This window comes from Pithys albifrons, chromosome 11 (genome assembly GCF_047495875.1).
Source record: "Pithys albifrons albifrons isolate INPA30051 chromosome 11, PitAlb_v1, whole genome shotgun sequence".
In the NCBI taxonomy this organism is placed as follows: Eukaryota; Metazoa; Chordata; class Aves; order Passeriformes; family Thamnophilidae; genus Pithys; species Pithys albifrons.
Window position 1 is genome coordinate 22,516,906 of NC_092468.1, and position 21,021 is coordinate 22,537,926.

Consider the following 21,021-nt stretch of genomic DNA (forward strand, 5'->3'; position numbering starts at 1 on the left):
TTTCTGATTTTAACTTTGTACAATCTCAGCATTTATTCTGGGAATGTGTGGTTTTAATCTCATTCATTATTAAGCTGTTGAAGAGAAATACCAACAATTCAAACATTGCTTGAGCAGTCAAGTGGTGACAAAGCTGGGCAAGTGGTTGTACTTACAGGTATAAACCCCAAATTTATGCCAAGATACACAGAAATCTCAAGTGTAAATCTTTACAGGTAAAGCCAAAAGAGCTTTAGAAAGTGGAGTCATGGGGAGAGAGGGCTTTGATCATGTAGATTTTGCTAAAAATACTCTCTAGAGAACTGGGGACCTGCTGCAGGCCATGGGAGTCCTGCAAACAAATTTCAGTGTAATCAGGTTTTAATTTGCTGTAATCAAAGTAAGGAGGGCTCTGTCCTCCTTAAAAAGGCACCGTGTTAAACACCTTCAGAGAGTCACATTTAGAAGTCAGTGTTCAAAAATACGACAGAGGCAAAGTGTTCTGACATTACAGTTCTTTATTTGCTTTTGAATCCACCATCTATACAGGTATTTACAAGGCATGGAAATGGATAACAGCACAAAATACAATTGAGGTATAAGCTAAGAGCACAGTATGTCATGTTTCAATAAATATAATTCAAAATTTGTAAACTAAGTGACCAGATAGATGCATCTTGTTTACTAAAACCATATAAAATATCTGTTAAATCTCACGTGAGGTAGAGGACAGTTTTGTGTGTCATGTAATGCAACCACAGCAACGCTGACAATAAGACTGTACATCATTGGCAAAGTATTAAAAATTGTTGAATGCACTGATCGTTTTTCACAGGCTCTTCCTATGGTTTCAGAATAGTCATTCAACCTGTTGCCTCGAGCTCACAGAGACTCGGTTGTTTTGCAGCTACTTTCTGTCATTTGAGAGAACTGTACTGGCATGTCAACAGCAATAAATACTTGAGAGAGTGAGGATGAAAACACAAAAACGTCTTGTCAATCACAGAAAGCAACGTGATGGCAACGAAATATTTCAGACCAACTTTTTTATTATTTCCTAGAATTAGTTTAAATACAGTACAGCTGTGCTTTCCTTTAAGTGAGGTATCTCTTAGAAGAAAAAAAAATTCAATTGATATTGTTACATTTAATCAATTTTCAAATAGCAAAGTTTTATACCGTGTTTGCTGTGCTTGATGAAGTGCTTAAAACTCGTTTTTCAAGCGTTTTCCAACTGAACCACTAACCCTGAAAAAAACGATTTGCAAAGTAATGGAGACACTACAAAATTGTCGTGCAATTTGTAAGCAGTAACTGCTTTCACAAAAGCTAAAAAATGACTGCATTTTTTTAAATAGATATATGCAGCAAATAGAAAATTCTACAAGCTTTCTGTAAAGAAAACTGATGAACACACACACTACAAATAAAATAAGCAAAAAGAAAATTGAAATTTGCAGCTTTCTGCTGCTTACTATCGATGGCTTAAATAAAATTTCTGAAATATTGCAAGCACAGATTAACAGGTAGGAGAAATTACGTCTTTTGTCGACTTCACCATGTTATAGAAAACTCTGTTGTGTGGAATAATTACACAAATTAAGTGCAGAAAAAATACAAAGTTGTTATCTTTACCGACAATCAAAATATATACTCTACAAACAAGTGAATTCCAGGAAGCTGACCATGACAGCATTTCAAGGCCAACTTCCTGACTAATGCTAGGAAAGGTTTCCAAAAATTTCATAACACATTCTAACTATGCCCTCCCCCCATATAAAACAAGATGTATGAATAAAACATTGTGACTTCTAAAATACAGGCCAAGACTTACTTTTCTCCAGGCCACCAGTAGCTTTATGCTCCCACCCAACTCTTCCTACTTCACTAATTGCATTATGCCTTTACTATGTACAAATGGTTTTACACCTAAGCTACCAATATATTAAATATAGAATAAAATTAGTTTAAGAACGTGAAACATAACTACATTCATCTAAATACTCAAACTGAATGATATGCTTTACAAAAAACTAAAACACAGACTTAAATTTGGAGATTTAGATAAAAATCTCTTTCGTTGAGGGACACGTGGTTATTCTGCAAGTGAGGGGGTTTCTAGACTGCCAAAATTACAAGAGTTTTACTCTCTAAGCTCTTATATTTTGTTGATTAAAGTATACAAAGAATGTGAAAGTTCTCTTTTAAAAAAGTACAGGAGCAAAAGAGGCATTCACCTTGAATCCTGCTTTGTTCCAAAAGGTGCACTAGGCAACTTCAGTCTTTCTATAGGTGTTTAGTAATTCAAATTTCAAATTATGGACAATTTTAGCATTTTATTTTCCTACAGGCTTCATGTCACAAGTATCTGGGAACATGATCTCCTGCCTGAAAGTTCAGCAAGCAATAACTGAAGGCAAAATGAGTCACAATACATAAAATGAGCATGCTATGACTAAAAGCAAGGACCTGACAGCAGAATAAGTTCCTACCATTAAGTCTGCACTTAAGTGAGAGTCCTCAAGTGTGCACTTAAGTGAGGGCCCTCAAATGTGCATTCCAAGTTCCTAAATCAAGCTCCAAAATAAACTATTCAACAGAACTAGCACAAGGTGGGGGGGGGGGAAACGTCAACATATATTTGTTCTAGAACTTATACAGTATTATTTACAATTTACTAAAAAACTATCTTTCAAAGACTGTGAACACACAAAAGTCTATGGCACATTTATGTATACATTATTACTTAAAATCAGTATAAAATTAAGTCTACATGTATGAAAATTGTTTATGTTACGCCAAGAGCCTGATAGCATTTAAGAATTTTAAGAGGATTACAATAATTTAAAATGCTTTCTAACTTCATATTAACTAAATGGAGTATTTACAAAGCTACTTTTAAAGTCATTTTAATAAATGTCCCATTTGCTTTATCAGCCAGATGTCTGAAAAGTGTTAGGAGGCCTTATCTGCAGTTGGAATTGGTAAAACATCCTACAGCTGCTGCAGTTCTTGCAACAGTGGAAATATCAGCACAAAGGATGCCCAGCAGCACTTTGGAAGCCTCCAGCAGTTCCCCAAGTGCTGGCTGAGGCTCAGGAAGGTGGGGGACCCCAGTCCTTCCCTGCTGAACATCAACCACTGCCACAGGGGAGATCTGAGCAGAAGTCACATAACAGAGACAAGACCCGAATGGGAACGGAACACACAATATCCCACCAATCCCATGAGGATTCCATACATTCAACAGCCAAGCTATAAACAGTATGTGAATTAGTCACTGCAGCTGATGGCCTTGCTTATCTACACTGACAACCCAACAAGTTGGGTCCAAACACTGACACTGAAAAGCAACCAGAAATGCATCTCTCCATCCTTTAATAACGCCTTTGTCCCTTGCCCATCCAGCTGATCCAACACAGGATCTGCCAGGCAAGTGGGACAACCTGCTCCCTTCCCTGCCCATCACACTTTATAAATGCTCCTGCCTCCTCTCCCTGCACCCCCGGGTTTGGTGGTTGGTACAACAAAACATTCACACTGGTTTTAAAGCAAGTGGTGCACACACGGCCTGAACTATTTCGTCAGCACCTTTCCCACCAAACCACACTGCAAAGACAGGACTTTTCCTCTGCATTTTTATTAGTTTTCAAGGTAAAAATTTGGAGATGGCGCTGAAGAAGGGAAAAATATAATCTGGGTTTTCTTTTCTGGCAGGGAGGTGAAACAAAATCATCCTTAAGGTCCCTTCCAAACCAAACCATTCTATGATTCTGATCAACACTGACAAAGAAAATTGGTAATTTTTCATCTATCCTGCTTTAATTGTCAGTGTAACTATGACACAGAGTTAATAAACAAAACTGTACATAGTTATAAAAAAATCATCCTATGACTCCATGACTTCAATTTACCACCTCATTTCTCATTCAATTTAAAGATATGTGCAATTTTCTTTCTCTGGGATACTCAGTCTTGTTATACCACTAACACAGAAACAGAAAAGAACTCAAAAGTTTTCAGTTTTACTAGTTCAGGGGAAAAAATAATCAGTGTAGGCCTTCACTAGTGGCTTCATCCAAAATGAACTGAATTATTAAGAGGATATTAAACCTCAGTACCTCAAAAACAAGCTAAAGCACAAGTTAAAATTATGTAGTGAAATACTAGAATTACTAAAATATTCCTATCACTGACATGATCAGCTGACATTTGCCAGCTGTATCCAACTTTTTGGAGAGAAGTGCAAAAAAAGTATTTCTTCATCCAACTCTGTAGCCATGCATTTAAACCACTAGGAACCAGACTTCAGAAGTACTCAAACATTATATACACATAAAACAGTAATTCTGTACAATTACACAATTCCCAATGTTATAGCTTAACAAACATGCTGTATTTCTTAATTCATGGTAACCTTACCATGCCAGTAAAATACAGAGACTATCAAAATGATTTCTCAAAGTGCCATACCTCAGAATTTTATTTTTCAAGCTATGATCACGATGTCAGTTAAGGCCTGTTCTATGTAATGAAAGAAAAGTCCACAAGCTGGCAAGAAGCTCAAAGTGTGGAGGCTTAGGGTGCTAAAGAAATTAATACATATTTCTTAATAACTACTATTTTTCTTGAAAGCATTAGTATCAGAAAAAGTTAAGCTTTTATAGTTTCTAGAAGGAAAAGCCTCACCTTTAAGCCTTTTATCAATGTTTCTTTCATACCTACTACACAGAAGAAAACAGAAGAAAACTTGTGAATTTTTGACTTCCAAAGATTGCATTATAATTGTAGATTTTTTTAACTTAAAAAAATCTCAATGTTTTCTTCTTCCAGCACAGCAAGTGCTGGCTCTAACACTCTTTAGATTGATAACAAGTTGTTAAACAGACAATACTGAAAAGATCAGTTTGACTTCACACAATGAAATTATGGGGAAAACTTGTGCTGGTAAATCACTTTTGAGGATCAATCATTGACCATTGTGGCAATTTTGAGCATTACCTAACAGATGAAAAGCTGCTTTTACTTTCCTCAGTTCAAGAACATTTAATTCTCACTGAAACCCAAACTATTCTTGACTTTGAAGAATTCAGAATGTTCTTAATGTACTTGTATAACTGGATGTGTAATTGATAGCAAAATAAAGATACCCACACACGTTTGAACAGACAGTGTTAAAGGTGTAGAGTCTTTAAGACTGTGTTAGAAATAGACAGAAACTGGTCACTCTAAACCAAGAGTTTCATATTTTTCATTGTTTGAGAAAAACACCAGTAGAAATCAATGCAGATTTTCATTGGTTAGGAAAATCTAAAAATGTCTATCTATCTCTAGTTATTTATATCTATGTATAATCTTCCTCTGGACCTGTCTGGGAAATAGAAATCTGTAGAGAACACTTTTTCTCAGCACACAGAAATTGTTCACAACTCATTAAAAACCAAAACACCCTGTTTGAAGGACACAGTTGTGCTTCCTCTTCCAGTTTCTACTTTCCTTTCCCATTTTTAGAAGATTTCAGGATCTGCAGCTTCAATTCCTTTATCATCAGCTCCAACTTCTCCCGTGCCTCTCGTTCCTGCCTCAGCTCATCCTGGAGCTCTTGTCTATCTGCCTCTGCATGGTCCAACCTCTGCCTCAGCTCTGCCAGCTGCAAAACAGGAGAGACAGAGAGGCAGAACACACTTTAGAAAACTTATTTAAAACATGATGACCACCCTGTGCATCAAAGTACTTCAGCTCACCAGTATTTATCAGCTCACCTTCTACTGTTATCAGGAATTTTTGCAGTTACCTACTGCACCATTAGAAAATGGCATCAACATCATACTATACATTAAATAATGAGAAAATCCAATATTTTAATACATATAAATTGTACTTATAGGACTATCACAGAATCACAGACTATTCTGAGTTGGAAGGGGGGACCCACAAGGATCATCAAGTCCAACTCTTAAGTCACTGGCCCACACAGGGGATTGAACTCATGACCTTGGCATTATTACAACCAAGTTTTAACCAACTAGGCCATGTTGATAAAACTGTTGGGAAAGTTATGATGGTGTCTGCATCAGATGTTTCACAAACCCCAGAATAAATTGCACTTGTCCATTTCCCAGGTTCATTTCTCTCATCTGACAAAAAGTAACTTCTTTATCTCAATATCTGAAAGCATTTCTAGAGCAAACAAAACCACCAACACTGTTCTCTGATACCCTTTAGTATAAATGAAACAGAATTACCAGAAACAACATTTAGAAAATCTTGAACATTACCTGAGCCCACTTAAATACTTGTGTGAAATATTTTGTGTTTAAATACAGAAATTAGGTATTTTTTTCATTTTTGGAATACATTAAGGCTCAAACTTGCTAGAATGTCATCAAAACTTATTTACAGTGAGATCTGGAAACATCTGATGAATTTTTCAAGTGTGGTAAAGTTCCTTATTGTTTAGAGCATAGCACCAGGAGTCAAAACAGGGAGGAGACTGGACATCAGTTCTCTTCTCTCCCATTGATTTATGGGGCTACTTCCTACAGAAAGACCTCACTCAATCCCAAAAAATCCATCTGCCTTTATAATGATTAGTATCTATCTGATGTAAATCATCACCAAACATCCATCTCTCTGAAAATTAGGAATAAAACTCATGAGAATGAAAGAAGCAGGAGCACAGAGGATCACCGGTGTTTGCAAAGTGCTATGAATTGTTCTGGGCAAAGCAGCTGCTGTGCTGATTTTAGAGAAACATCACAGTTCTATAATGAGAAATATTTGAGCAGTTCTTAGCTAGCAATAGGCTGTTAATGCAAGTCCTGACTCCATGGCTTGGATTCAGGAGCTGCTGCAGCACAACAGTGCCCACTGCCTGCGTGTTGCAGCGTGTCCCACACTCGTTCCTCTGCCTGAGTCTGGATTTCCAGCTCAGAGGAAAGGTCCCAGTACTGGTTATTCTGCCTTCCTGTAACTGACAGGGTGAAGCAACAATTAAAGTAGACAACAAAGAAGCCAAAGAGGAGGAGAAGGCAATGTGTGTCTTCAGAGAGGCCTAGAAAGAAGAGGCTTTTAAGCAAGTTGCAAATCCCAAATTATTAATTTAAGGCACAAGGAGGGTTCCTCCCAGTCCACAGTTCTCAGTCAGAAAAGGCAGCCTGGGCAGCTGCTTCAGGAAGACATTGGATTAAGGCTTTTCTAAAATGCTGTATCCACAGCTTGGGGAAGTTCCCAGGACCTCTGTTTAACTCTGGTACTTCTTGGGACCAGAAGCTACTGTAAGATCTGATAAATGGAGATAAATGTTCAAATTACATGCTGTCAATAGTCCTACCACTCAGGTACTAACAGAGTAAACTTTCACACAACAAATGTATTTAGTTTTCAAAATCTAACTTCAAAAGAAACACTCAACCACTCTCCTTGGGAAACAATGCATGGGTTTCAGCCTCTAAAGACACAAGCTGCACAAGCCATATAAAAAGTGCTATACATGATTATCTTCATAAATTAGAACACGTTGTTACTTGCACTAATAGGGCTTGTACCAGATGTTTAGTAAATCAGGCCTTAGTCAGAGAGGATTATTTCTGGCAGCAAAGGCCAGGAATCAGTGGAGTGGGATGTCATGAAATTAAATTCATGAGAAGGATTTACAATGCTGGTCTCTGCCCTACTCACCAAAAATACCCAAACCTGTCTCTCAAGTACTGCCTGTTTCTCACTTTGAGTCAGTAAGAACAGGAAATATACACAGTCAGGAACAAACGACCACAAAGCTTTGCTGAGCTCAAGTTTTAGATTTTGTTTACTTTAAAAATGAGTCTGTTAAGACTAGTTTTCTGTGGCATGGCTCAAAATGCATCAATATACATTTGATCATAACTGCAGCTGATTTTTAAAAGGGTATTCCAAGATTCCCTTTGGCATTGGCTGTATTTTCTCCCCATTGGAAGGACATGAATACCCTCCAACATAAAGAAGTAACAGTAAAAGCTGAAAGGAAATTGAAAGTTAAAAAACACAACTCCATAGGTTTTGACATATGAATCAAAGAGGCAGGAATGAGAGACATCCATATGATTTTCATTTCCAGGAGAACTCTTGGCCAAATGCTCTGCTACAAAACTGAAGGGGCTCAGCAGAGAGTGCAGATTCCACCACCAAGGAACACAAAGAGCAGCAACTGATTCTGCTAATCTGACAAAAATGTGGTTCAGAAGTTTGGAATTCTTTTTAATATAAAAAGAAGAAGATGAAGAGCTTTTTTATAAAAATAAAATGAGACTGTTTAATTCTGTATCTCTGGCAAGCCTATGTACATTAAGAACAAAACTCGTTTTAAATGAGGATATAACAGATCTTATGTTTAAGATTAATATTTCACCACTAACTCCATATGTTCCCAGAAGGTGCTTTCTACCTCAGCTTCAATCAAGGGAAATAAATATTGCTGTCACTTGTGACCTACTTTGGTCTTTGTCTGCGGTGTCAAAACAGAGAAAACAAAACCTTCAGGTGTCTGAGCAAGAGCTTCACCTTTTCCTGATAACTAGAGAAGAGCTTGGTTGGAAACAAACCTTCCCTTCTTACCTGTGCTGCATATTCAGCTTCTTTGTCTTTTTCCAAATTGGAGTCACAGCTACACTTTTGCTTCATCACTTGGTCCAGTTTCTTCTCCAAGTCTCTCTGCTCAAAATAAAACTCTTCCATTCTTTGGGCATGATCTGCTTGCAAACACTCGAGTTCTTTCTGTAAATTCTGCTGCTCTTCAGTCAATTCCTTCATAGCTTTAGAATTACTTAACATTTCCACTTCCTATAAAGAAAAATCAAGATCACATATACCTTTCTTATAAGACCAAAAAGTAAAAAAACCTGAATTTAAATGTGTGTCTGCAACCAGTGAGGCCAAAAAGGCCATATTTATCTACTGACAGCAACAGCCTGATAATGGTATTTATCTACTTATCAATGGCAGGCTGGAATTCTGCAGCAAACATTTCAGTTTTAAGGAACTCTTTGTACTTCCAAGTACACAAATCTTCCAGAAACAAATTCACAACTTCCAGCAGTGAATCTCAGAAAGCACCAGCACTGATTTACTAAAATATACTTTGAAGATGTAAGAAGTCCATCATCAGAAAACAGAATAAATGTGTTTGGCTTCTTTTTCCACTAGCCTTTTGATATTTTTAAAGTCTTAATTTTTTAACTTACCTAAAAACTTTACCTCTAACAGCAGAACAACTTAAAAGTGAGCAGCTCTATGGCCCTACCTGAACTCATAGATTCTGAGATTAACATTTAAACTAAACTGAAATAAATTAAAATAAACTATTAGGTCTGTTCCATCAATGGAGACACTATTTAACTTAATTGAGAAAACAGAAATGTCACAAGTAAACACCAGCCTCTAAAATCATCCATTAGTACAAAGAAAGACTAAAAATTAAATCTCTAAAAACAAGGCTCAGCAAACAGAAAGAGGAAGGTGGTGGGGTTTTTTTATACAGGGCAGTGGTAAGACACTTCTTTAAAATACTGAAAAGAGAAATTTAATAGGATACAGCAAAAGAAGGAGCTGCTTGGACCCAGTAGCTGCAAACTGAAGAGACACCAATTTTTAGTTGGCTCAAACCTCCTGAGCACAGGGGATATTAAAGATCTGGTGTCTGGATTCAAGCTGAGGGAAAGATGATCTGTGTGTTTTGCTGCTCCTAAATGAATGCAATCTGTGATATTGACTCTGGGGCCAGGAAGCTCCACCAGCTCTCTGAGGTCAGAGGGGAATGCACTCAGGTTGGCACGGTACCATTTGCAGCTGCTGCTTCCTCCGCAATATGGTGTTGAGCTTTTCCTGCTGTTTGATGTACGTTTTCATGACTTCTTCCATGATCTTTCCCTTGTCATCTTCACAACTGATGTCCTTCATGAGAGTGGGGGACAAGGTTCGTGCATCACCACCCCCTTCAGCACGGACAGAGTCTCTGGTGCTTCTGGAAGAAACACGGTCGGGTTTTCCACCTCTCGCAGAATGAGTGGACACAGGTGGATCTATACAGAAAAGAAGAACACAGCAAAATAATCACAGAAAATTCAACTTTCAGAGGGGAAAAAATGCAAAGAAAACTGAGAGAAAGGTGAAGGGCATTTTTGGAAACGTCACAAAATTCCAGCTTGGTGGTGTTACGCTTTCCAAAATTTTGTGGTATAAAAATCAAAGACTTCAACATGATTTTCATTACTCACCTAAACATTTATGCTGCTCCACACCACTTTTCAAGTCAATTTTTTCCTGTTCTTCAAGAGAAACCTCTGGATAGGAGGCAGCTTTTTTGTGCTTTCCACTACTGAGCTTCTTCTCCGACTGCCCAGGTGAGGATTTAATGACTTCTGAAGCTCTGACTGCTGTTTTTGCAACATCTTTATATTGTGATGCAAGAGATACATTCGGGGCAACCACTTTATCACACATGTAAAGGTAGTAACTGAAACAGCAGAACACAGTGAAAGGTAAGACATAATAAATGATGGCTGGTACAGAGCAGTAAGTTTAATTTAACATGACTTCAAACTGTAAAAAATAAGCATGTCCTTTTTAAATTTTTCCTATGCAAAAGCCAGTCCTAATGATTCACTTAATCTTTACTGAGTAGATTATCTAGATAAGGTTTTGAGGCTATCAAACAAGAGGATTTTCCAAACATGGCTGATTAAAAAAAAATCATACAGAAAATCATATAAGTTTTCATTTCATGCAAAGAGTGAAATTAGAATGTCACTGAATCCAGACTGTAGTGTTTTCATAATCCTTGTATTAGCAATGGAGGATGGGGAAGTGATCAGTGAGGTGGGAATGAGCATCTCATTAAACAGCAGAGCTGCATCCTGACAGTGCTGGGGCATGTCCCAGGCTAAAGCTGGACCTCCTGTTCCACATACACTTGGATTTCCAGGGCTCCTGGGCTCCCAGGAGCATCCCTGTGTCCCACTCTAACCTCACCATTCAGCTGTTCCCTGGTAGAGAGGGAAGAGAGTCCCAGATGTGCCCAGTCAGTGCCAGGGTAACCCATGTCATGCTGTTGGAGTCAACGCCGCTGTCTCCAACACTTCCCTTTCTCCTGGTTCTGCAGGAAGGCACTGACAGGAACAGGAACATGAGGGACCATCACAGGAGTTTCAGCACTCCCATGGCTGCGTGGGAACCAGTGATGTGTTTGCTGCTCTGCTGCCTGCTGTTAACCAAAAGGGTCTGCTCTGACCCAAATACAGCAAGTGTGTAACCACAGGGGGGGAGGGCACACGGAAGGTCAAGAGAAACTGTTTCCCTCACTGAAGCAGCGACAAACTGTGTGAGAAGTTAAGGAAATGTACTCGGTTTCTAAAACCAGGAAACTGGTCAGCAGACAATTCAGCTGCAGTCATTGTTCCACTGTAGCAGAAAGCCTTCACACCTTCTACAAGTCTTTCTGGGAGAAAATTAAGTTGCCTTCATGGTAAATAGGGCCTGTGCAGCTTTCCTTGGGCATGGATTGTATTATAATGTGAAAGGTCACAAATTACCTTCTGTCATTTCTACTCTGAAAAGAGAAATTTTAATTACATTTCAGTTGTATTGGTTACTGAAGAACACACACAGATCACAGCTTCAGTCCTGTACCAAAACCCACTCACAAACAGTTCATTAGTATTGACATTAAGAAATGCATAAAAGTTAGGGTTCAATTATTCCTTTGTGATCCCCCAGAGTTTTCCTAACAGTTCAGGTTGCAAATACATATTTTCAGTTTAGATTATACTTAAATAGCCAAAAGTATTTAAATACTTGATAGTGCTTTGAGTTCTAACCAGGAAATACAGTTACCTGGGATGGAAAAAGGAGGGTGGCTGAGGATCAGTTTCTGCTTCTTGCTTGATGACTGGATACCACTGCGGTAATTCCAGGTTCTGCTGTGGCTCTGCCTAAAGAAAAGAAAATAAACTGGTTGTTGGAACGTGGGTACATGTTATTTACATTTTCATAGACACTCCTCAGAGGAATGGCATTTACACTGTTCATACAGACACACCAGAGAAAGGGGGGAACTGGGAAATGGGGGGGTCTCTGGCAGAGCTGCAGGGTGAGGCCAAGCCACAGAACTTCCTCTGATCTCCAATTTCCCATTATGGGCAAAACAGCAAAAAAAGTAAAAGAAAATCTCTTTATAAACCTACCTACAAAAGCTCTGCCGAGTTTCCAGAACTCTGCCAAAGGCTCGTTGCTAAACAAGTTTGGGAGAAACAGAAACAGCAGGATTCCCAAAAAGCTGTAGGAGCCTTTTGCAATAAAGTATCTACATAGAGGTGAGCACCTGTGAGATACTTTATTACAAACAAAAAAGGAACAATATGGTGGTATTCCAAGGACAGAATTTTATTCAGTCATCATGAATTTTACTGCAGAAGCAGGAAAAGTCATGCACAATAATATGACAATTCCATTTCCTTTGCAGTAACAAAATTAACTCAAGTACATCAGAATAAATGATTTTTAAAACTTCTGGGAATTCTCTCTTTGAATAACTATTCCTGTTCTGTTTGTCTCAAGAAGTATTTTTGGAATTACACTTTAATCAAAGCTATTGGTGATACTTTGTTCTCCCCTGCAAAGCTGCTGGTAATTTCCAGTGAGAGGTGTCTCACTGTGTATTTAAACAAGACTAGTAGGTGAGAAATTGGTTCTTAATTTCACGGTATTAAAACAGCCTTGGGATGTGGGTTTTTGGGTAGGGTGTGGTTGGCTGAGCCCGGGCAGCTGCCAAGCACCCACACAGCCACTCCCTCCCCACCACCCTGGGAAGGTGGGGACAAGAGCAAGAGAGTTGCTGGGATAAGATAAAGGCAGTTTAATTAGTGGAAGAAAGAGAAAAATATAAATGAAGGAAAGGATATGTGGTTTTGTGTGCTGTGTTATCAGAAAAGTTTGTAATAGCACACCCTGAAATGAAGTGTCACAGAACCCCATCCCTGGCAGGCAGAGAGAGCACCTGGTGCCACCAGGGCTGGCTGTGCCACGCTCTGCAGAATCCAACACCCCCTGACCAGGAGAGGAGGGACCAAATCCCACCTGCCTTATTCGGATCAAAACTCCCAATCCTTAAAACTCAGCCCTCACAATGAAAGGGAAATGTAACTCCATTCCTGCAGGTCCTCAGATCAGTTCCCACCCAGACAGAAAGGAGAGAGGGCACAAGGAAGCAAAGCTCCAGAGGAGTAAATTCATAATCGAACCTTTAAATAATAAAGATTTGAATAATCCCTCCTCCTGACACTTGTGAAGTTTTTCTACTTACTCAGATCATTCAAATATTTTAAATAATCACATCTAATCTACTTATACTGAAGCTTGTATGCAGTGATCTGGTTTTATCTTCTGAAGCAAATTTGTCCATATTTTAGAACTCACATTTTATCATGTTTATATATTTACATATGAAATTAACTATCAGGTAATGTCTATTTTCAAGTTATTAGGTCCAATTTTTACTTTTTTTTTAACCTATTTTAAATGGAAACTGACTTTACTGTCCAGTCATTAGTGTGCATTTTGCAAATAAATTTCACAGCATGCACTCAGGTTTTTACTTATGAAAGAAAATTAAATGTAACCATAAACATGAAGTAATTTTCTAACAGGATTCTTTCCTCCCCATCCAGGTTAATAAAAACAGCATCTACTTAAATATATATATATTTCATTGCCCAAAAATTTGTTTATTTTAGATGCTCTTAAATAATTCCATAAACAAAATATATCCAAGTTGAATTGAATTACTTTTACCTAAACTGTTTGAAAGGCTACAGGAAAAATAATGTTTTTCTTCCAAGATAGCTGGGCAAAGACATTAAGTAAAAACAATATGTAGGTAAGTAGTGGTTTCAGTCTAATCATTAAGCCAGTAGTCTCAGCAGAGATGGGATTTATAGAACACTGAGAAATAATGTTGACTCTCCACACTGTGAAGTTTTCCCCACACACTGTGGGGAAATTCAAGGAATTAGTCTGAGAAGCAAGACAAACTTTCAGTGCAGATTATGAGAAAGTGTCGCAAAGTCAAAGGGAAGGAGGATCTGAGAGTGCAGCTCAGCAGAGACTCAGTGACAGCTGTTCCATGAAGAGCAGGTGGATGTTGCACTGCAGGATGGAACATCACAGAAAATTATGACAATCAGATTTCTTACTGGCACAAAGAACAGAAAGGAATTAACCTCCTGAGCACTTTATCTGCTCTTAAAATATTGAAACAGAATATTTATGTGCTGTGAGATGAATAAACTCAGAGTGAAATGCTAAGGAGAAAGGCGAAGCACAGGAAGGATCTAAGATGCTCCAAAGGCTCTGGGACTTAACTAATTTATTATTATTATTAGATGGATAAAGACCTAGCCAAGGGCAACTGCTCTTCCTGGGCCCTTCAAGATAACAAAGATGCATCGGCACTCTGAGCACTGACTCAGCAAAGGTGGTAAAGAGGTGACACAATGGCAAATGAACATCCTGCAAATAAATTCCCCCAGGAGTCAAAGGACAGGGAATGTCTACGTGTTGTACCTAATCCTTCTCCCACACCACAGAAACAAGGGAAAGAAACTGTGGATGCCTCATCCCTGAAGTGTTCAAGACCAGGGTGCATGAAGCTTGGAGCAACCCAGGCTACTGAAAAGTGTCCCTGCCCATGGCAGGGGGCTGGAATGAGACACCTTTAAGGTCCTTTCCAAACCAAACCATTCTATGATTCCATGAAAAGATGACCAAAGCAGCCCAAGCTTCATCAGGACAAGGAAACAGAGGCTGTGCTCCAACACTGCCCTATTAAACTCTTCAAATCTTTTATATTCCAGAGGAATATCCACAAAACAAAAAAAAAAGAAAAAATAAAGAAAAAAAAAGAAAAACCCTCCCCCACCATGTTATTTTGTTCAAGTTTTCACAGCTTCTCACTCTGGTTTCATATGTTGCTTTGTAAGACAGAATTACACAGGTCTGCAGTGGAAGGCTGCAGAAAGTTTTTGTATTTCATTTGCACTGGTCCAGTCCTAATTATCACTACTGCCAAATTCAGCTGGGTTTTTTCATTTCTGCACATGAAACCAAAAGACCTCACTGTCTGAAATCTGCTGTTATGGAAAGAGAAGTAGCATTTAGTATGAATATGGAAGACTATTTCCACTGCTGCATCTACCACACTACAGTTTATTTCCTACCCTGGCACTGCAGGGATAGAGACTGACATGTCTTTATCAGTTGAAAAGCAAAGTCTCCTTGCTAGGAGACTGAATCTTCAACTAATTCCGCACATGGAAGCACACGATACTGCAGAATTCCATGGAATTTGCTGCTAAAATCCCTTCCTGTACACTGGCACCACTGTAACAATACCTGTTACTACAGCAAGCCTTCCTTCAACACTAACTTTTCAGAAATTTATGCCAAAAGGTGTCAGATTATAGCACCCCTTTTTGGGCTCAACCATCTGGGCTGCTCTTGCTGCTATTTTGAAATCCACCACAAAATATCCAACAGGCAAAAAGGATTTATCATCAAACCAGGAGCCATGAAACAGGCACGGAAATGCCAAATACACTGAAAAGAAACAGACAAGGGGCAGGAATCATTAAAAACCTCTTTAAGTTTAAATTATACTCAAAATGTGTGCTTTCTATGAATGAAAACATCTATGATGTTAATGTTTATCTGGTGCTTGTCCTAATATTTAAAATATAAGCTCTCCAAGGGGCAAATAAGCTCTGTAATTTTGAACTACAGCACAGACTTGCAGCAGTATTTTAGGAAAAAATAAGAAGTCTATTATTAACCATTGTCAAGATACCGGCCTACAGCTCATTACTTGGGCTGCTTAAAACCCCCTCTTTTTGGCATATTTCTCTACACAAGTGGTTTAAACAGAAAGCTCTTGCTGAACAAGCAGACTTTGGGCTTCTAAATAGCCCTTTAGCAATGCACCATCACCCTGCACACAAGTCATGAGATGGGTGGCCAGCAAGCCAGGTCGCCAAGCAGCCCACGTGTGTGTGCTGGAGTACAAATAACAAATGAAGAATTCATTTGTAATACTTGATTTTCAAGCTCCTTTCTGCTTTGCTCAGCTGCTGCAACACACGCCGCATAAAACCTACTCAGAGGTCAAATGGGAGAATGAAAATTCCCACAATAGCCCCGAATTTTCCAGAGTCTGTAACACCTTACAACAGAACAGGAACCAACAAAGCCAAGCCAGCTTGAGTGGTTAGCTACAGCCCAAAGAGGGAAGAAATTACCACCCCTTTTAATCAGAAATGTTATTTCCATGGTGAAGCTCTCTCACAAATTTAACTTAGGCTTGATGTGACAAGCATTCCCACTTGGAAAAGCCAAGCAATGCGCTTCCAAAACAAGAATTTATGTGTGAGCAGAAAGAGATTTGGGAGCTTTACAAGAGCAGGTGAACTTACTTTGGACCGCGTTCTTTTCTGATTTTTCTCACTGAATTTCTCCTTCATCTCCTCCAAGAGATGCTTCAGCTCCCTCTCCTCTGATGTTCCCAAGTATTTTTGGTTAATGTGCAGGTAGCAGTGCCACTTGGCCGATTCGAACCCCCAGTGGCAGGTCCTCTTGTCCGGGGATCTGTGGGAATGCATCACGAACGTTTGGGGCGAGAACATCCCGTAGCATTCCAAGCACTGGATACACGGGTCATCCGGGGCAAGGTAGAACTGAGGTGCAAACAACCCCTGGCACTTGCCCAGGCATTCGTGCTCTACTTCAAAGGCACTGCCAGTCTCTTTTAGCTGGGCCAAGGTGTTCTTACCAGGGAGAAAACCGCCGTTCTGGGGGAAAGTGCGAGGGCGCAGTAAAGCATTGCATAGTCTCTGAGCATCCGTCAGCGTAATGAGCCCACAGGACGGAGCGTTAAACGGAAGAATTCCCAAAACCTTCAGAATATGAAGCTGGTCGGAAGTGCACCGTGAGCAGTAAATATAGAGTTCATCACACACCGTGTTGATCTGCTGCAGTGAAAAGTCTCGGAGAACCGAATTCAACACTTGAGGAAGGCAAAGTCTTTTTTCTCCCCCAACTTTAAAGCAGGAGATGGATTCGCCCTCCAGCAGCGTCTGGGTGAGCTCCGTGGAGCTGTCCGGAGGAATGAGCAGCGGGCCGGAGAGGATTTGTGGTGATGGAAGAGGCAGGAAGACGGTGGGTGACATGCTTTCCTGGGAATAACGAGCTGAAAAAGCTGCTGGTCCACCCAGAGAGCTCTGGCTGCTCAGGTGGAACTGTGCCAGTGTGTGTTTCAAACCTGGATTTAAACTCAAAGGCTCAGATAGTGAAGTACTGTTTGGCTTGGTGGTTTCCCCATCAGCCTCCACAGGAGTTTCATCATAGTCATCCAAGTTTTCCTTCTTTATTGTTGGCAATTTATTTATTACAACCTGTACTTTATTATTTACATGCAGTTCTGTCATTGCTTTTTTCAGTGGAGGACTCCCATCCTCTTGGATCCTGCTCCTTTTTTGGTCTGAAACCAGACCTAGAGGGAAGTTTATCTGTGGACTTTCCATCGCTGAACACCAGAACTTAAGTTAGTTTTGAATGTGCATTTTCCTGCTTATTCATAAAAAAAATAGTTTCAAGTGGTCTTGGATTACCTCAGGTACACCAAGTTTCACACTCCTTTCAGTAAAATGTTACTTCTTCAGCCTCCAACAGTAAAAACTGTAACCCATTTTGCATGTAATACTACAAAATTACTAATGGAGAGGTTACACAGTTTTTTTAGGTATTTGTTCAATTTTCTAATATAAAAACCCCACTGCAGTATTTATATAAAAGGCTTTTCTTCATACCCTACCCACTATTTTACAGAGTAGTCTTGTACAGCAATTTAGTAAAAAATGATGTGCTGATACATGTCCATCTTTGATCATTGCTTTCCTTTGAAAAATATACTGATTTTTCAAATAAGTCTCTATTTAAATATTAAAATAGAAAAATGGGCTCAGTTTGAAAACATCAATCTTAATGCAACCAATCCAAAACGTAACTTCAAGTTGTGTGAAAATTTTATTCAGCACTTTCAGCTCCCGGAGATCAAACACAATCTTAAGGGCTTGCTTTATTGTGCTGCCAGCTTTATGATTTCACCACCACCACAAGAGTTACTATGGCAGTTCACAAATAAATCCTCAAACTAAAGGCTGATTGAGGTTGACAGCAAAAACTAAACGTCCCTAGAGAGTCACCTTTCGCCCAGATGTCACCGGTGTGTGTCAGAATTTTCCCAGCCTGAGTTATTAGTAATAGAGGTGAGATGCAGGCCATGGGCTGAATTCACACCATGTGCCAGCACCGGGTTCCACCAGTCCTTCCTGATAACCTGTGAGCAGAGAGAGAGGGTGATCAGCAGCAACCCCAGGGTTTGCTCAGCACTTAAAGGGGCTTCAAGAGAGGTGGAGAAGGATTTTTGGCAAGAGCATGGAGTAACAGGACAAGGGGGAAAGGCTTTAAGCTGAAGGAGGGGAGGTTAAGATTTGACTCAAGGAAGAAATTCTCCCCTGTGAGGGTGGGCAGGCCCTGGCACAGGTGCCCAGAGAAGCTGTGGATGCCCCATCCCTGGGAGTGTCCAAGGCCAGGTTGGACAGGGCTTGGAGCACCCTGGGCTGGTGGGAGGTGTCCCTGCCCATGGCAGGGGGGGTGTAACGAGATGAGCTTTAGGGCCCCTTGCGACCCAAACCACCCCGGGATTCCCTGCCAGAGGCGTTCCCCGGTGACTCACGCTGCCCCGGGACGCTCCCGGCCGACGGGCGATGCCGGCGGGGGAGGGGGCGGCCCGGACCGGCGAGCCCGTCCCGAAGGACGGGGCTCCCCCGAGCCGAGGGCCGGGCCCCGACCCCCACCCCGTGCCCCGTGCCCCGTTCCCCGTGCCCCACAGCCCCTCCCGGGACGCCGCATCCCGCCGCTCCCTGCCCGCCGTGACTCACCCCGGCCCCGCTCCGGGCACGGCTCGGCCCTTCCCCCTCCCGCCGCCGGGCTCGCCCCTGCGCCTTGCCCGGCTCCCGCCGCCGCCGCCGCCGCTCCCCCCTCGCCCCCTCTCCGCGCCGCCCCCGCCGCCGCCGCCGCTCCCTCCCATCCCCCGCGGGCGCTCCCGCCGTCCCCCCGCCCGCCCCCCGCGGCGAGGCCGCCCCGCCGTGCCCCGTTGGTGGCGGGTCGCGGTGCCCGCGCTGCTCACCCGGCGCCGCGGGGGCTGCTCCGGCGGCCGCGGGCGCGGGGCAGGCGCCGCCCACCCGTGACCTCACTGCGGAGACCGAGACGGCGGCGGCGGCGGCGCGCGGGCACGAACCCGCCGGCGGCGCGCGCCGGCCCCGCCCACTGTCTGGGGCAGCGGCGGCGGTGGCAGCGGCAGCCCCGCCCGCGCCTCCCGCGCCTCCCCCGCCCTCCGCCCGCCGCCTCAGCGCGGGGAGCCCGCCCGGGAGAGGAACGGGCGATTAAACATTGGGAGGAAATATATGTGTGTAATGAACATAACAAAGTGTTGTTTCTGTCCGTCAGCCCGAGAGGCGCCCGCTGAGGGACGGCGACGGGGCGGCGGCGGCGGCGGCGGCGGCGGCGGGGAGGGAGGGAGGGAGGGCGGCCGCGGGAGGAGGGCCCGTCGGCCGCGGGTACAGGGCGGGAGGGCTGGCGCTCCCCTGAGGCGCGGCGGCAGCGGCGGGCAGGGGCCGCAGCAAGGGGCCCGTGGGGACTGTCCCTTAAAGAGGGTCTCCCAGCGAGTGTCCCTCAGCGACAATCCCTCGGTGATTGTCCCCCGTGAGGGTCCCTCAGTGTCTGTCCCTCAGTAACTGTCCCTCATAGAGAGTACCCCAGTGAGGGTGTCTCAGTGACTGTCCCTCAGAGACTGTCCCTCATAGAGGGTCCCCAGTAAGGTCCCCTCAGTGACTGTCCCCCAGCGAGAGTCTCTCAAAGAGGGTTCCTCCAGTGAAAGTCCCTCATTGAGGGTCTCTCAGTGACTGTTCCTCAGTGACAGTCCTTCAATGACAGTCTCTCAGTGACTGTCCCTCAAAGAGGGTCCCTCAATGACAAGTGCCCCAGTGACTGTCCCTCAGTGACTGTCCCTCAATGACAGTCTCTGTATTTGTCCCTCCATGACAGTCCCTCAGTGTCTGTCTCTCAGTGATAGTCCCTCAATGAGTCTTTCAGTGACAGTTCCTCAGTGACAGCCCCTCAATGACTGTCCCTCAGTGACTGTCCCCCAGCCAGTCCCTGCACAGGGGGGTCTCTGCTCTGCCCCCGGACTGCTGGGACACCAGATGTGGAGCCGGCTGGTGGCTGTGATGGTGTCTGTCCCCAGAGCGCTATCATGGCACCTCTCCCCTCAGTCACAGGCTCAGAGGAGATGCTGAAGCCCAAGAGACATTTTGGGAAGCAGAACAGTCAAATTCTGCAGAGAGGTGGGGAAGGTGCTCTCTTAGTCAGTGTACAAGTAGTTGATGTCTCACAAGTCTCCTCTGCCCGCAAGAAGCCCAAAGCTTTCTGGTTTACATCTTTGAGAAGCAGCCCTTCAGCTGGATCATGGCACAATCCAATTTGCTGCTGCCTTTCATCCCACACAGTTACATATTTTGATGGAAGTACAAAAGCACAGCACACGAAAACGGGGCAGTTGTACAAGCGCCAGGCACGGCTCAGCACCGGCCAGGGCTCCCTTCTGAGCTACTTCCTAATGCTGTCCCAGAAGGATTATCAGAGAGCAACTAAACCTGCCTCAGTGTTGATCAGCTGAGAGTGGGGTTTGGTGCACTTTAATCCCTGACCATGCCTTTAGTATGCTCAGCTTTGCTCTGGGCCCACTGATGGAGGGGCCCTGGAGCATCACTGAAGCTGCTTCATGAGTCACCTCTTAACTCTCTTTTAAACACATCCATTGTGATATCTACAATATCTACACTATCTTTGGTACTGGGTGATCTGTAAGGTCCCTTCCAACCCAAAACACTCCATGATTTTATG

General features: G+C 42.4%; 1 protein-coding gene across 2 annotated transcripts; it reads right to left on the bottom strand.

The window, feature by feature from the left end:
- Window positions 1–479: 479 nt before the first annotated feature.
- On the bottom strand, window positions 480–19,351 carry SKIL (SKI like proto-oncogene). 2 transcript variants are annotated; one of them, XM_071566397.1, is made up of 7 exons: window positions 19,247–19,351; window positions 16,473–18,394; window positions 11,845–11,942; window positions 10,230–10,468; window positions 9,793–10,034; window positions 8,572–8,796; window positions 480–5,629 (listed from the first exon to the last, which is right to left on the bottom strand). In XM_071566397.1, the coding sequence occupies exons 2-7, from the start codon at window positions 17,577–17,579 to the stop codon at window positions 5,468–5,470; spliced, it is 2,073 nt and encodes a 690-aa protein (XP_071422498.1). In that variant the 5' UTR covers window positions 17,580–18,394; window positions 19,247–19,351; the 3' UTR covers window positions 480–5,467. The 2 variants fall into 2 exon arrangements, with proteins under 2 accessions (XP_071422498.1, XP_071422499.1); XM_071566398.1 differs by lacking the exon at window positions 19,247–19,351 and adding an exon at window positions 18,999–19,071.
- Window positions 19,352–21,021: the final 1,670 nt, after the last annotated feature.

What these genes read in the sequence shown, in the direction of transcription:
- SKIL (XM_071566397.1), bottom strand. Translation starts at nt 17,579, where the DNA reads ATGGAAAGTCCACAGATAAACTTCCCTCTAGGTCTGGTTTCAGACCAA. An exon ending in AGAAAAGAACGCGGTCCAAA is followed by an intron (nt 11,943 to 16,472) that starts GTAAGTTCACCT and finishes TCTTTTCTTTAG; the next exon opens with GCAGAGCCACAGCAGAACCT. An exon ending in GGAGCAGCATAAATGTTTAG is followed by an intron (nt 10,035 to 10,229) that starts GTGAGTAATGAA and finishes TTTTCTGTATAG; the next exon opens with ATCCACCTGTGTCCACTCAT.